Here is a 16,565-nt window from a genome sequence, read left to right on the forward strand (position 1 = left end):
CAAATAATATAACTATAATTCTTGAAACAATTAGTATAAGTACAAAAAACCACAAATAATATAGTGGCCGTTTTAATTGTTATACTCATAAAAAAGAAACAGGGTAAAGGAAAACACATTAAGAATAAAAATATAAAATTTTCTTACAAATTAAATATTAATTTTGATATAAAATTCTAGTTACAATTATGTACTTATAGTTGTTTTTATTAAGTTGTGAAGACATTAAATAACTAGTAAATATATATAAATTAATGATGAAATGTCAACTCAACATGCTGGAAATGTGTGCAGAGAATAAATGAGGATTACCAAATTGTCCTTCTCACTTTAAATCCAAATAATTAAAAAAGGTGTATCTGGTAAAATATTAGCCACATGAAGAGTTTCTAGGGTTTTTCCATCTAAAGTGGGTTTTTAATTTATACATGTCCTCCTATATATATATATATATATATATATATGGTGTGTGTGTGTTAAACAACTGTATGCTTTCACCAGCAAATTAAAAACCAGTACTCTGGAAATTAAGATATAGTCCTCTTGGTTAGAGTTCTTGAATCATGGCTGACGCGAACGCAGTGGAAGCTAAAATCTCTATCAAAGTAATAATAGACAAAGTGAATAAGAGAGCGGTGTATGCTGAAGCTGATCACACTTTTGTTGACATTCTGTTAGGCTTCATCACATTGCCATTGGGAACAATTGTTAGAATCTTGGGGAAACATGATGACAAAAAGTTTGAGGTGCTCGGTAGCTTGAACAATATGTACCAAAGCCTAAATGATATTCCTGAGTGTTATCTAGCTACAGAAGGATGCAAATACATGCTTCTTAACCCCGGAAGTATATCATATGATCACTGCAAAAATCTTAAACTTAAAATAGATGACACAGAGCCTATGAAGTACTTATTGTGTTTTAATTGCAGCCATTTATATCATGACCGCATGTTTCAGTTTGTTGAATGCAAAATATGTGGCTCATTTTTGAGTTTATTGTGTAAATACTTTACAAATGTTTCTGTTGGTGGCAGTGGTAGTGTGTTTGTTTCTGAAATTGCTACTTTTATTGTCACTGATGATTTTTCTGTGATGCCTTCTACCACGGCAGGTAGCATCCAACTGCTTACGGATCTTGGAATCACTGATATGAGCCATCTTGAGGAGATGAAATTAGATATGGGTTGGCAACAGGTATCGCAAGTTTGGAATTTATATAACCTTTAGCATCTTCTAATATCATGTTATTTCTTTACAGATGGTTTGTCTTCTAAAGATGGCGCTATCACTTGATTCTCCGTTAACTCATTTAGTTTTGGATAGAAATATTCGTAGTCGAGTTTTAGATGGTTCTTACCAGGGTACCCATTTTGATCACTTCAGTTTAACGGAAAATGAGGCGTCTGAATGCTCAAAGATGCTTTTAGAAGTATCTTTGCAAAAGTCAACCGGAAAGGTTTTGTTTGCAGAAGCCAGAGAAGATTTTGTTGACTTTCTTTTTGGTTTTTTATCAATTCCCTTAGGGACGGTAATCGGTACACTGATGAATGGTGCTTCTTCTCTTACTTGTATGGATAATATTATCAAAAGCGTTTCGCATTTGAGTGTCGGAATATACCTAAAGTCTCAAGATTTAAAAGATATGTTACTTGAACCACATTTTGGGCAGCAATATTCTTCAAAAAATCAGCTCTTTCTTTTAGCAGGCACTGAAATTCCATCCAAAATGTTAGCCGTTATGAATAAACTTCAGAATCCAAGGATAAGGATAGGAGAAGGTTTCCTGCTAAAACCTGGAGTGTTTTTTGTGACGGATGACTTGGTCATAACACCGTCATCATCATACTCGACTATGGATACTATCACATAGTATTAAAATATAGAGGTGCACAAATCGGGTTTTTTAAATACCTGGTTCCGGGTATGGATCATGGTTCGGGTATGACCGGGTATTGATAATACCCGGTTCGGGTTCGGATCCTGGTATTGTCTCTAAAAACGATACCATATTCATCGGGTTCGAGTCGGGTATAGAACCGGGTATTTTAAAACTGGGTATTTAAATACGCTATTTTCGAGTATTGAACGCCCTGCTTGCGGTGCGCACATATAATGTATATATGTGTGAACCCTTGGGTGAGCAAAAGTAAATTGCACTAATTTTGACGTTATTTTACTAATCTCGTGAAAATAACGTTAAAAGTGGCGGAAGGTTAATCAGGCATCATGTGGTGGCGTTGATAGCCGAAAGACAACGGTACATGCACCAATCAGCCGGTGTCCCGATGATTGTGTCTTATGTGTCTTATGTCCAAGGCTTGATGCAAAACTACTATCGAGCCGGGGGTCTCACCGGAAGCAGCCTCTCTATCCCTATGGGGTTGAGGTAAGGTTGTCTACATCTTACCCTCCTCAGACCCTACCATAGCTTTGCTATTGTTGGGATATACTGAGTACGATGATGATGATGATGATGATGATTTTCGAGTATTGAAAGTTTCTTTTTTTTTTTGAGTATTTTCGGGTATAGATTGGCTTTTTTAAGGGGTTGCACATTTTAAGGGTATTTTTCGGGTATTTTTTAGGTAATTTTCGTGTAATTTCGGGTATAGACTGGGTATTTGAAAAATCTGGTTTCGGGTATTGGAAAAGCCCGGTTCCGGATATGGAACCGGTTCCGGTTTTCGGGTATTACCGGCTATAAATCTAATCTAGTTCGGGTACGTGTTTTGGTACTGAAATGCATACCCTAACTGCACCTTACGGGTAGGGTCAGGTATTAAAATCCGGGTATAAAAAACCCGGTTCCGGGTCCTTTTTTGTGGTCCAGTTCCGGGTTCGGGTTTTTTGTTCACATCTACTTAAATGTGTTCTCTCTTGTCTTGCATTTCCATCCTCACAGTTCAAAATCCAAGTATTGTGGTTCTATTATGTGGTTCCACAATACAGGTTGATTCGATTCATTGTTAGATCCGCATTCATTTCTGAGACCTTCATCCGGTATTAGAGCTTCAGCTCCCACTTTTTGAGAGTTCGCGGATCATTTTTGGGTTTATATCGTGAAGTTTGGAAGTTTGAAGGATATATATGTGTTAGTCTCTATCATGCATCTACACTTTGTATATCAGTTTTTCATATATTCGAGTTCAGTTTGAGGCTGTTCATACAAATCAGAGCTGGCCACTCGCATTTAGTTGTTTTGGGATAAAATTCGCATTTTTATAGGTGTTTTTGAAGATTTGAAGTCTACACATCTTAAAAATCTCATATCTAATGGCTCTTTGTGTTTTAAGTAATTTCACATTTTTCTCATATCTGGTCGCAAACGGTAAAAATCACATTCTCTACAGGTTAACATTCGCGTTAGTAAACAATTAGATGATCACATTAGTTAGTTGTTCGCAGTTAAATAGTCTAATTTATTTGTCAAAAATAAAATAAAAAACACACAGAAAAGCTATCGGTTTAGACTTCGCTGTAAGGAAAGATGTTTAGTACCTATGCAACAGAACTTAAATCATTTGGCGTGCTTCTTTTTGTCTAATTTATTTGTCAAAAATAAAATAAAAAACACACAGAAAAAAACACAAAACATAACCATAGAAGAGAGTTTGTTAGATGCATATTAATTCAAACAAAATCCATACCAAAACAGATATAATATGCGTATTGCGTACATTTAGATGCCAATTTCTTAGGCATAACCACACATTCTAACAAAGCGCTTTCCATGTTCAATTTTTCTTCAATAGATGCTCAAGGCTATTGGTCAATGTCGACCCAGACAGTAGCGATGCTTTCAGCATTCTTAAACCCTGCAATAACAAAGTCGTTTTTACAAATAAAACACAAATGCATAACATGAAGAAGTTGACTTAAAGAAAATCGTTAGTGATACCTCTTCCAATCCAATGCTAATCTCATATTTCTCGACATCATCAAAGGAAACATTCAACTTGTGCATATTATTCATTGCCATATGTGACGATGACGGTGCTATGACTAAGTCATCTGTAACAAAAAACATACCAGATTGCCTCAGAAAGACTCCGTTCATCCTTGGATCGTTCAGATGAAAATGAAAACCAAATTGTACACGTGTAGTATCGGAACCTTTGACAGGAAAAAGCTGATTTAATGAAGAATATTCCTGCCCAAAATGAGGTTTAAGTAGCATGTCCTTGATAACCTGTGACTTGAGGTATCTTCCTACACTCATATTTAAAATGCTTTTTAGAATATTATCCATACAACCAATAGACGAAGCTCCATTCATCAATGTTCCAATTACTGTACCCAACGGAATTGATAAAAAACCGAAAACAAAGTCAACAAAATCTTCTTCGACTTCTGCAAACAACAACTTCCCAGTTGATTTTTGCAAAGATACGTCTAGAAGCATCTTTGAACTTGTAAATGTTTCTTTGTTCATGAAATCGCCCTGAAAAAAGGAAACACCATGGCAAGGGCAAACTAAATCTGTGGTAGGACTGTGGAAAATTAAATGAGTGAGGGGGGAATCGAGTGATAGCGCCGTTTTTAGAAGATACAGCATCTGAAAAACAAGAAATTTACAAAAAATATAACAAGTTATCATGTAGTTAAAATGCTATTTTTTTCTTATATGTTTCAAGCTAGCCTAATATTTTAAAATGTGTAACAAAAAAAAATTAGAAACCCATGTTTTACATAGTTAAACAAATTCTAATGAAAATTAAGTAGCTAATACTTAGTTTTATAACTGTTAAAAGAGTGTACATACTGAAAAAAGGCTTACATTTCAATGCAAATATTAATTTTGATATAAAATTCTAGTTACAATTATGTACTTATTGTTGTTTTTATTAAGTTGTGAAGACATTAAATAACTAGTAAATATAAATAAATTAATGATGAAATGTCAACTCAACATGCTGGAAATGTGTGCAGAGAATAAATGAGGATTACCAAATTGTCCTTCTCACTTTAAATCCAAATAATTAAAAAAGGTGTATCTGGTAAAATATTAGCCACATGAAGAGTTTCTAGGGTTTTTCCATCTAGAGTGGGTTTTTAATTTATACATGTCCTCCTATATATATATATATATATATATATATATATATATATATATATGGTGTGTGTGTTAAACAACTGTATGCTTTCACCAGCAAATTAAAAACCAGTACTCTGGAAATTAAGATATAGTCCTCTTGGTTAGAGTTCTTGAATCATGGCTGACGCGAACGCAGTGGAAGCTAAAATCTCTATCAAAGTAATAATAGACAAAGTGAATAAGAGAGCGGTGTATGCTGAAGCTGATCACACTTTTGTTGACATTCTGTTAGGCTTCATCACATTGCCATTGGGAACAATTGTTAGAATCTTGGGGAAACATGATGACAAAAAGTTTGAGGTGCTCGGTAGCTTGAACAATATGTACCAAAGCCTAAATGATATTCCTGAGTGTTATCTAGCTACAGAAGGATGCAAATACATGCTTCTTAACCCCGGAAGTATATCATATGATCACTGCAAAAATCTTAAACTTAAAATAGATGACACAGAGCCTATGAAATACTTATTGTGTTTTAATTGCAGCTATTTATATCATGACCGCATGTTTCAGTTTGATGAATGCAAAATATGTGGCTCATTTTTGAGTTTATTGTGTAAATACTTTACAAATGTTTCTGTTGGTGGCAGTGGTAGTGTGTTTGTTTCTGAAATTGCTACTTTTATTGTCACTGATGATTTTTCTGTGATGCCTTCTACCACGGCAGGTAGCATCCAACTGCTTACGGATCTTGGAATCACTGATATGAGCCATCTTGAGGAGATGAAATTAGATATGGGTTGGCAACAGGTATCGCAAGTTTGGAATTTATATAACCTTTAGCATCTTCTAATATCATGTTATTTCTTTACAGATGGTTTGTCTTCTAAAGATGGCGCTATCACTTGATTCTCCGTTAACTCATTTAGTTTTGGATAGAAATATTCGTAGTCGAGTTTTAGATGGTTCTTACCAGGGTACCAATTTTGATCACTTCAGTTTAACGGAAAATGAGGCGTCTGAATGCTCAAAGATGCTTTTAGAAGTATCTTTGCAAAAGTCAACCGGAAAGGTTTTGTTTGCAGAAGCCAGAGAAGATTTTGTTGACTTTCTTTTTGGTTTTTTATCAATTCCCTTAGGGACGGTAATCGGTACACTGATGAATGGTGCTTCTTCTCTTACTTGTATGGATAATATTATCAAAAGCGTTTCGCATTTGAGCGTCGGAATATACCTAAAGTCTCAAGATTTAAAAGATATGTTACTTGAACCACATTTTGGGCAGCAATATTCTTCAAAAAATCAGCTCTTTCTTTTAGCAGGCACTGAAATTCCATCCAAAATGTTAGCCGTTATGAATAAACTTCAGAATCCAAGGATAAGGATAGGAGAAGGTTTCCTGCTAAAACCTGGAGTGTTTTTTGTGACGGATGACTTGGTCATAACACCGTCATCATCATACTCGACTATGGATACTATCACACAGTATTCAATTATTCATTATCATATCTTTTTTTAAAGAAAACCTTTCTATGTTGTCACATTTGTGTAAATTTATGTTAATACCCTTGTAATTTTTTTTTCAGGGTCTAAGATTTCTGAAATCATCCCTTGAATCCAAGTCTACTTTGACTACCTTTATTAAGCATCATCTTAAAAAGTGAACATGCAATTTTGAATAAGTTTGTATTTCCAAATGGTTCTTTCTTTAATTTTGCTTTCGTTGAATGCTTACATTTTGTTCTATAAAAAAGAGAGGCATAATAGATCCATATGTAAGTTGTAACAATATCGTTTATGTCTTGATGTTAGTTGTTTTGCTAGTAAGGCTAATCGGTATGGGTTAGGGGATCAGGAAATGGTCCTACACGACATGCCTCATCACGTGTGACGCTATTTGAACACCATCAAGCCCCTAATAGTCTTACGCGTGACATGACTCAAATGAGAATGAGGTTTACCTCGTGGTCTATTATGTGTGATAGTCTTGTAGGGCTAAAATATGTATAGGTTAATGTGAAAATATCGTGTTTGTTGCTGTTAGTTGTTTTCATTGTAATAGGCCACATGGGCCGGGTATTGGGTCTTATTGTTATCCTAGGGGTCTATGCCTATTAACAGGCATGTTACGTCAAGGCCCAAACAAGTCTTTATAATTATATCATTTTACACACTTAAACGTAGAGGTGCACAAATCGGGTTTTTTAAATACCTGGTTCCGGGTATGGATCATGGTTCGGGTATGACCGGGTATTGATAATACCCGGTTCGGGTTCGGATCCTGGTATTGTCTCTAAAAACGATACCCTATTCATCGGGTTCGAGTCGGGTATAGAACCGGGTATTTTAAAACTGGGTATTTAAATACGCTATTTTCGAGTATTGAAATTTTCTTCTTTTTTTTTTGAGTTTTTTCGGGTATAGATTGGCTTTTTTAAGGGGTTGCACTTTTTAATGGTATTTTTCGGGTATTTTTTAGGTAATTTTCGTGTAATTTCGGGTATAGACTGGGTATTTGAAAAATCTGGTTTCGGGTATTGGAAAAGCCCGGTTCCGGATATGGAACCGGTTCCGGTTTTCGGGTATTACCGGCTATAAATCGGATCTAGTTCGGGTACGTGTTTTGGTACTGAAATGAATACCCTAACCGCACCTTACGGGTAGGGTCAGGTATAAAATCCGGGTATAAAAAACCCGGTTCCGCGTCCTTTTTTGTGGTCCAGTTCCGGGTTCGGGTTTTTTGTTCACATCTACTTAAATGTGTTCTCTCTTGTCTTGCATTTCCATCCTCACAGTTCAAAATCCAAGTATTGTGGTTCTATTATGTGGTTCCACAATACAGGTTGATTCGATTCATTGTTAGATCCGCATTCATTTCTGAGACCTTCATCCGGTATTAGAGCTTCGGCTCCCACTTTTTGAGAGTTTGCGGATCATTTTTGGGTTTATATCGTGAAGTTTGGAAGTTTGAAGGATATATCTGTGTTAGTCTCTATCATGCATCTACACTTTGTATATCAGTTTTTCATATATTCGAGTTCAGTTTGAGGCTGTTCATACAAATCAGAGCTGGCCACTTGCATTTAGTTGTTTTGGGATAAAATTCGCATTTTTATAGGTGTTTTTGAAGATTTGAAGTCTACACATCTTAAAAATCTCATATCTAATGGCTCTTTGTGTTTTAAGTAATTTCACATTTTCTCATATCTGGTCGCAAACGGTAAAAATCACATTCTCGACAGGTTAACATTCGCGTTAGTAAACAATTAGATGATCACATTAGTTAGTTATTCGCAGTTAAATAGTCTAATTTATTTGTCAAAAATAAAATAAAAAAAACACAGAAAAGCTATCGGTTTAGACTTCGCTGTAAGGAAAGATGTTTAGTACATATGCAACAGAACTTAAAACACAAATTGTTCTGTTTACCAAATTATATGGTGGTTGTAATTATATTAATTACAAAAACTTCTATTTACCAAATTCTAAAACCACAACCACCCTTTTGGCATTTGTGGCCTAACTGAAGCAGCCTTGTTTACTTTGGCTGTGGTGCCTGAACCCGCCATCGTAAGGTTGGGAAAACTCTTGCTGATGAGTGCGAATACGACCTTTTTCCTTGAGTAAAATAGACCTAGATAATTAATAATTATCAATACAACATAAAACCACATAGCCAGATATAAGAGAATTAACATAATTAACATACCTAGAGTGTAAAACAAACTTTCTAACTTTTTGTTGTCCTAAAAATTTAAATTGTAGACTACATCTAGGGATAATTTAGGAAAGTTTTGTTTAGTATTTTTTTTTAGCAAAACTATTAAATGGATCTAAAACTTGCTGCAGGGGTATCTTGTAACCGGGCAGCAAGTTTTAACAAATTCAAAGAGTAGCTTGGTCAAAGCTGCAGATGATAGTATAGTAGCAGCCAAATTTAGCACTGCCAATGCCACTAAATTAAAAAAAAAAATCATACCCAGCTTGATATGTTTTAGTTATTCATTATGTGATCAAATAAATTGTTTCTAGCACTATTTCGATTGCTTTTCATGTAAAGTTATTTTTTTTAATTGCTAACATAAGCGATCAAATAATTTATGTTCGACTAATAATTCAAGTCTCTAGATTTTAAGCCATATCACTTACTTCATGATCTTCTTCTTAAATTTGTTTTTTGTTGCTTCAAATCTAGATGGTCATTCAGTATGCTGCATTGTTCTTCCAAATCACTTTTAAAATTGTTAACCTAGATAACAAAAAGTTCAAAAGAGATTAAAACAATAGTGTGATATTTATCATATTTATGAGAACATAGTGTTGGGTTCGTAGACCTTTTGGTGTAGGCCCGATTTATTATTTGAAGTCTAAAGGGCAGACGGGTGTAGGACCGAAGCCCGACCCAGTTTTAGATTTCTTGCTTTATAATTAATAACCCTAGTTCAATATCTATATAAACCACATCATTTAGCCACCCGTGGACGTAGGCTAGTTTAAAACGAACCGCGTTAAATCCTCGTGTTTGTTTATTGCTTTCGTGTCTATGTTCGGTTTCGTGTGTGTCTAATCCTAACAAGTGGTATCAGAGCTTGGGTTACACACGAAGAACACTTGAACCAGTTTCTTACACCATTGCGCCACCGCTTGCCGTCGCTAGGGTTTCGCCATTGTTGCTGTCCGATTCTCGCCGCCACAGTAGCCGGCTATTGCCGTTGATCGCCGTCAAAGATTGGAGTGTTTGGGTTCTGTATGAAAGAAGTTGAGCATCACACCATCACCGTTTGACCGCCATTAAACTTCTCGCTAAAACCATCTCTGGTCAGATCGCAAGGTAGTGTTCTTGGCCCGAGTTGTAGGTGCGATAGTCGGAGCAGTAAGAATCAAGGCCGAAGATTAGTTGCCTTCGGTTTTTTATTTTTGGTATCCATCGAAAAAAGGAAAGGAGTAGAGATCAGATTTGGGTTTATCTTTTGTTCGAGTTGCATATAGGTCAAAGAAGAAAGAATTCAATTTAATGATCAGGAGCTACATGAACAAAGGTGGAGTGGACTTTTTTTTTATTTGGTGGGTCTTAATATTGGCAGATTTTTTTTTTCCTTCTTTGGGCTTTAAACAAGGTTAAGCAGCCCATTTTAAGTCTAGATCAAATTATGTGTTTTTGTGGGCTATTTCTTTTGAGCCTAATTACAAAGAGCATTAAGCTCAGTTTGTTAATTTTGTGGGCCAAAAATCTTGTGGGCTTTAATCAGTTTCGGTTTGGCGAGAACAAGCCAATAACGTGTCAATCAAGACCCTATTTTTTGTTGAAGAGCAGTCGTCCATCAGAAGAAATTGTTTAATGAAACGGAGAGCTAGTGCCAACCGCATTTGTAGGGTTTATCGTTTCAGTTTCTGATTTACGGTTCTTATTTCCGTTGCGTTTAAATAGGTTGATTATTTAACAGAGTTCAGTAGAACAGCCATTAAGTTCAGGCCCGTGTCACTGCTGTGTCTGTCTCTTTTTTATCCAGGTTTTCGTTTAGTCATTATCATGGCAGAAGACGGAAATGTTTCGATACAGAAGTTTGGTTGGAGGAAGATGCAGATTGAAGCTCTACTTTGTCAGGAAGACTTTTATGTCGTGCTTGAGGATGAAAAACCAGAAAAGTTGTCTAATGAAGATTGGAAGAAGGTAGACAAGAAAGCTAGAGCTTGTATTACTTTGTCGTTGTCGGAAGATATCCCGTTTAACATCATGAAAGAAACCACAGCCCGGGTATGATGGAGGCACTATCCAACATGTATGAGAAGCCTTCGGCTGGGAACAAGTTCTATCTTATCTGAGAGCTAGTGACAACTAGAATGAAAGAGGGTGGGTCAGTTACAACGCATGTCAATAATCTTAATTCAATCCTGTCCCACTTAGTGTCAGTCGACATTAAGTTTGATGATGAAGTTCAAGGTCTTTTGTTATTATCCTCTTTACCTGACAGTTGGTCGCAACAGTGACTACGGTTTGTAGTTCGTCTACAAAAATTACTTTTGATGGGATTCGGGACTTGATTCTGGGAGAAGATTCAAGACGCAGAAGTTTAGGTAAATCATCAAGTAATATATTAGTCACAGAAGGTAGAGGTAGGGGAAAACAGTGAGACAGTGGGAGCAAGAAGAGGAGTCAGTCTAGGACTCGCAAAGATATAGAATGCTAGAGTTGTAAAGAAAAAGGACACTTCAGGAATCAGTGTCTGAATGGTAAGAAAGAGGTGAGCGTTATAGAAGACGACATAGATGACGGGGTCAGTAGTGATGAGGCTTTGGTTTGCAGTGTTGAGAGTAACGTTGATGCTTGGGTGATGGATTCTGGTGCATTGTTTCATGCCACTCATTGTAGTGAAACGATGAAGAATCTAAACTCTTGGGGATTTTGGAAAGATTCGACTTGCGAACGATGATATTTTAGAGGTTACGGGTATGGGAGATGTTGATTTGATAACTTCATCCGGTACTTCTTGGACTTTGAAAGACATGAGGGTTATTCTAAGTTTGAAGAAATGTTTGATTTCAGTTGGGCAATTGGATAACCAGGGGCACGATGTTAAGTTCGGGAATGGGCAGTAGAAGGTAGTCAAAGGGAATATCGTGGTTGCTCGTGGCTAGAAAATTGGTTCGTTGTATGTGGTCGATATGTCACTGAAAGGAGTGGATCCAGTTTTGGTGAAAGACAAAATTTGGTTCACTGAATCTCGTGGGCAGAAGAAGGTTCGTTTTGCTAGTAACAAACCCATAGCCAAAGTGAAGATTCAGCATGAACGGGCAAGGAAGGTTAAATCAGTCAGAGGACATCGTGACAGTGGGAGCACTGGTCGTGTGTCAGTTACAGTTCCAGGTCGACAGTGGATTAAGAAAACCATTTTTCCAGCTAAAAAAATCTCTCCGATGGATTACTTGCTGAATATGGAGAGTGTTTGTTCTCGGGGTATCTTAGAGTCCGGCAGTTCGTTACGGTGGGAGCCGGTAGTGACAGAGAACGGGTCAGGGGTAGTTTTAGCCATGACTGACGTGTTGAAGCTCCGGGGAGCTTCAACGGGCCTTCAAGTTCATTGATGAGAAGGCAGTGGCAACTAAAAGATGTTTAATGTTTAGATTACAGAAGTACGTCTTGAGTGCACACGAGAGTACTCAAGGCCTCCGAGTGGGAGATTGTTGGGTTCGTATGCCTTTTGGTGTAGGCCCGATTTATTATTTGAAGTCCAAAGGGCAGACGGGTGTAGGGTGGCCAGACCAAAGCCTGGCCAGGTTTTAGATTTCTTGCTTAATAATTTACTAACCCTAGTTTAATATCTATATAAACCACATCATGTACTTGTAATCATTGTCACTCAATAAAGAATATCTAGTTGCCACCCGTGGACGTAGGTCAGTTTAGACCGAACTACGTTAAATCCTCGTGTTCGTTTATTACTTCGTGTCTGTGTTCGGTTTCGTGTATGCGTCTAATCCTAACACATAGCTCATATAACATGCTACTTTTATGACTGGATTATTCAAAGTTTCAAACACCAAAAGTAGCTTCTTTTGGTTGACTTTAAGAATGCAGTTTAGCAATGTTCCAAGAACATAGCTCAATACAACAAAGTCCTCCTTGGATATCAAACCTAAAATTGACATAAATTACCAAAAGGAGTCAGTGATTTCTTGAACAAAAACACCAAACCAATTTGACAACACACGATGCATATTAGATAAAGAAATCAGTATCATCAAATCATCAAATTGATGAAGAAAGAAAAGAAAGAAGAAAGGATGCGTGTCTCTTTAGGTAAATGTAAATGGAATAAGTAAAAAGAGGTTAGCTTGATGTGGTGGAAAGAGGAAGCTAGGGCTTTGCCACATTTAGTCAGCAACTCACTACGTGGTAAAATTCTGAATTGAAACGTGGATGGTAAACTGTACAACCGCTGAAGCCATGCAACTAGCAAACTTACGCAGCCCACTTACCAAATCTTCTTGCATTAAAATGTTGTACATTGTGTTGTCTAATTTGTAACCTAACTTATGAGGTTTGATGCTTTCACTTATTAGCATGTGGTTCCTCTATTTTACTTTTATGTTTTCTTTTAGGCTTAGCTTTTTGTATACACAAGTAAATTTCGGTGATGGTGGTAAGATGGTTTGAATGTGAATTTGATGGTTAAGGTTTCAATCCTCGTAATGTACAATAATATTTTTGCACTTAAAAAAACGTGTGATTTATTACTTTTGCAACATTGTAGTTGCTTTGAATTTTCAGACTAAGCACGAAGTCAATAATGATTTCAAACTCATTGGGTTCTTTAGTTTTTGGCCGACATATGTCAATAATGGTCATTTTAATAAAATTAACATTTATTCTGTGAAGTGAAAAATAAAACAACCTTGTACAAACAATGCAAATCAAGCCTTAAAGATGTTCGGGTTTACTAGAGCCTAGCAAAACTGAACGGGTCAAACGGGACAATCAAATGTCAAACGGGTTAATAGGGCAAGTGGCAACTAATAAACGTGTTAGTAATTTCACCTAATGCTTTAGTTAGAGCATTCCCAGCCTGTTCCCTACCCTATATTCATATATATCATATAATTACACTAAAAAACACTGTATTTTTCCTCACATGTTTAATTAAATAAAATTTTTTATACCTTTATCACATAACTACTTTATGAAAATATTAAAAAATTATACAGTATCTACAGTAAAACCTTAAATTAACTTTTCCATATAAATTTTTCTCTCTGCTCTACTCACAACCACTTATAACCATACCATATAATTTACAAATTCCTCTCACATAATTTTAGGGAATGAATTGAGAATGCTCTTAGTACGTTAGCCAACCAATCTTTAGATTGAACAAATGGTAGGGTGGTAATTCATTCATCAAGTTTCTCTTTTATGAAGTATCGTCCCAACTTAGCGTACGTGTTGTGTTAATCATGTCGAATTGGATTCTTGGATATACTAACTTCAACTATAGTTAATGGCTTCATTTGGTGGAAACTCTATCTCTGTTAATAACTTTTTTTTATCGGTAGGAGCTCCACTATTCCTTTTGCAATGCCCACGAATTCAGCTTCAACGCTTGAAAGAGCATAGTCTTTTGTTTTTGTTTGTATTTTTTTTTATCTCTCTAAGTTGCTAGGTTCTCTCATACCGTGATATGGATCTTCATTTTACAACTTACATGAATTAAATAACCATCAATCTACATCTTACAAAAAATCAATAATTTTCTTTATAAGAATTTAGCAACTTTTATAAATTTTGTTATTTTTTTATAAACTAGTACGTTAATGATGGCAATAGGCCGGTATTGATAATTATAGTCACATACCCGGTTGTAAAATCTTGTCCCATATCCGCTACAATAACTGTCGAGTAATTACCCGTCGACTATCGGCATACCTGACAATATCAGCTATATCGGTTAGTTTACTTATTTAAAAATAGCCATTAAAATTTCCATATAACTTTTTTTACCATTATAATTCTTGTATACTATTTATTGATATAACAACCATTATAAATTCAAGTATGATAAATTACATACATATAAGCTTGTCATAAATAAATAAATAATATTAAGATTTTTATATTACTTAGTTATGCATATATTTCATAACATAAACAATATAAATAAAATCAACTAAATGAGCACTACAAGCAAAAGCCTTATTAGCGGCGTCAAAAGTCGCCGCTAATAGTCACCGATATCGCAGCTAATAAGTCGCCGCTACTAACTCATCGCTAATAATCAAATATCGCCGCTGATAGTTGTACGTCGCCACTAATAATATGTCGCCGCTAATAAGTTGTCGTCGCTAATAAATAGGTTTCACCGCTGATAATTATAGTATTTAGCGGCGACATATGTCGCCGCTAATAGCATTCGCCGCTGATAGTTGTAGACATGCAGTACAGCACCCGCTCAATTTTCGGTTCCGGTCATGTCCTGTTTTCCGGCATTCCATGATAATTTTCAGATTTTCAAAACCACATGATTCCAAAAAATTTCATACACATATATCATAAGGTAAAACATCGTCTAGATAGTTAAGGTAAAACACAAAAACAACCGTTTAAAACATAACAATCGTTTAGATAGTCTAAAATATTTTCATTCTTCATCATCCATGTCATCTTGGTCGAAATGATCATCATTATTCCTTGACACCTTGTTCGATGAGGCCGAGGCATTATGTTGTGAAATACGAGCTAGAAATTCCGGGCCGCTAAAAATTCTATCAAGTTGAGCCTATAAGTAAAAAGAATAATTAATTCCTAACATGTATGGGTCAAAATTACCAAAATCAAATTACCAACATAATATATATATATATATATATATATATATATATATATATTTACCGGTGTAAAGAATGGCTGTGGTGTCGGCTCCTTCTCACATTGATCCGCGACACTTGAAGGTTTAGGCCCGATACCTTTCGTACAGCCGCGTCGAGGACCCAACACCTTTCAAATATTCCAACCGCATTTGAAATCGGCTCATTAATTTCTTCAAATTCGCCTTCGCTATTAGGCTCGGTTTGCTTCTCGAACTCTCTCCTTAATTCATTCTATATTTACAACAATATACAACAGATGATTAATATATTTGAAAAATATACTTTAATAAATATATTTGAAAAATATAGTTTAATAAGTACATACATATTGATGCTCTGCCACCTCACTCTTAAAAGTGCCATCACGTCGATAATGAGCTTTCTTAAAAACTTGGAGCTCATTCATACGTTGTATAACATTAAATATTAGATCATACAATAAATATATAATTTTTTTATGTGTGTGGAAAAATATAAAGCATTACATTTTTATAGCCATATAGGATGCCTGATGTAAGGCTAAATATATATAAATCCCTTGTTTATTTTATATAATATTTTATTAGTTTTGTTTGGTTTCATGTAAGATTTGTATATTACAAACGTATTTCTATATTTTAGGTTTCGGGTTTCAATCATGTCGAAAAGAGGGCGAAAAACAAGCGAAAACAAGTAAAATAGGAGAAGGCCCGTCGTGCGGCACTTTGGGCTCAGTTTTCTAGAATCTTCTACAAATATTAAGTCTATGGGCTTAGATTTCCAGAATCTTCTACTAATTTTAGGTTTATGGGCCTTGAAAGTCTATATAAACACCCATAAACTTAACCCTACTCATAACCTGAATACCCTAACCGGCTTGAACGAATTTGGGAGGTCAAGAGGTGATATTTTGGAGGTTTTGGAGGCTTGGAATCATACGGTGGCGTACTTATCATCCAAAGACAAAGACCACGGGTTTTATCGCCTTTAATCTTCCGTTCTTACTTATTTTCACCATGAATTCCTTTATTACTATTTTGTTTTATTTTATGGTGCTAGGCTAAACATTATAGACTGCCTAGGCTTATGATGAACCTATTTTGACGTTGTGTTTTGATTTGGGATTATTTTTCGTTATGGTTTTATGATTTAGTAAAAGATTTAATCATATTAAATTGATGCATATG

At 35.7% G+C, this 16,565-nt stretch overlaps 3 protein-coding genes across 3 annotated transcripts; 2 read left to right on the plus strand and 1 right to left on the minus strand.

Moving 5' to 3' along the window:
* Positions 1-563: 563 nt before the first annotated feature.
* LOC143579890 (uncharacterized) lies at positions 564-1,872 on the plus strand. The gene is made up of 3 exons (XM_077063066.1): positions 564-907; positions 1,037-1,196; positions 1,261-1,872. Exons 1-3 carry the CDS (start codon positions 564-566, stop codon positions 1,870-1,872), a joined length of 1,116 nt encoding a protein of 371 aa, XP_076919181.1.
* Positions 1,873-3,736: 1,864 nt separating this feature from the next.
* On the minus strand, positions 3,737-4,684 carry LOC143579891 (uncharacterized). The gene is made up of 4 exons (XM_077063067.1): positions 4,681-4,684; positions 4,553-4,557; positions 3,901-4,443; positions 3,737-3,817 (listed from the first exon to the last, which is right to left on the minus strand). Exons 1-4 carry the CDS (start codon positions 4,682-4,684, stop codon positions 3,737-3,739), a joined length of 633 nt encoding a protein of 210 aa, XP_076919182.1.
* A 530-nt stretch (positions 4,685-5,214) lies between these two features.
* On the plus strand, positions 5,215-6,630 carry LOC143579892 (uncharacterized). Its single transcript, XM_077063069.1, has 3 exons — positions 5,215-5,847; positions 5,912-6,522; positions 6,624-6,630. The coding sequence occupies exons 1-3, from the start codon at positions 5,215-5,217 to the stop codon at positions 6,628-6,630; spliced, it is 1,251 nt and encodes a 416-aa protein (XP_076919184.1).
* Positions 6,631-16,565: the final 9,935 nt, after the last annotated feature.

This window comes from Bidens hawaiensis, unplaced genomic scaffold (genome assembly GCF_021521415.1).
Source record: "Bidens hawaiensis isolate Kalapana, Puna unplaced genomic scaffold, B.hawaiensis_p1.1 tig00030158_1, whole genome shotgun sequence".
NCBI classification, from domain to species: Eukaryota; Viridiplantae; Streptophyta; class Magnoliopsida; order Asterales; family Asteraceae; genus Bidens; species Bidens hawaiensis.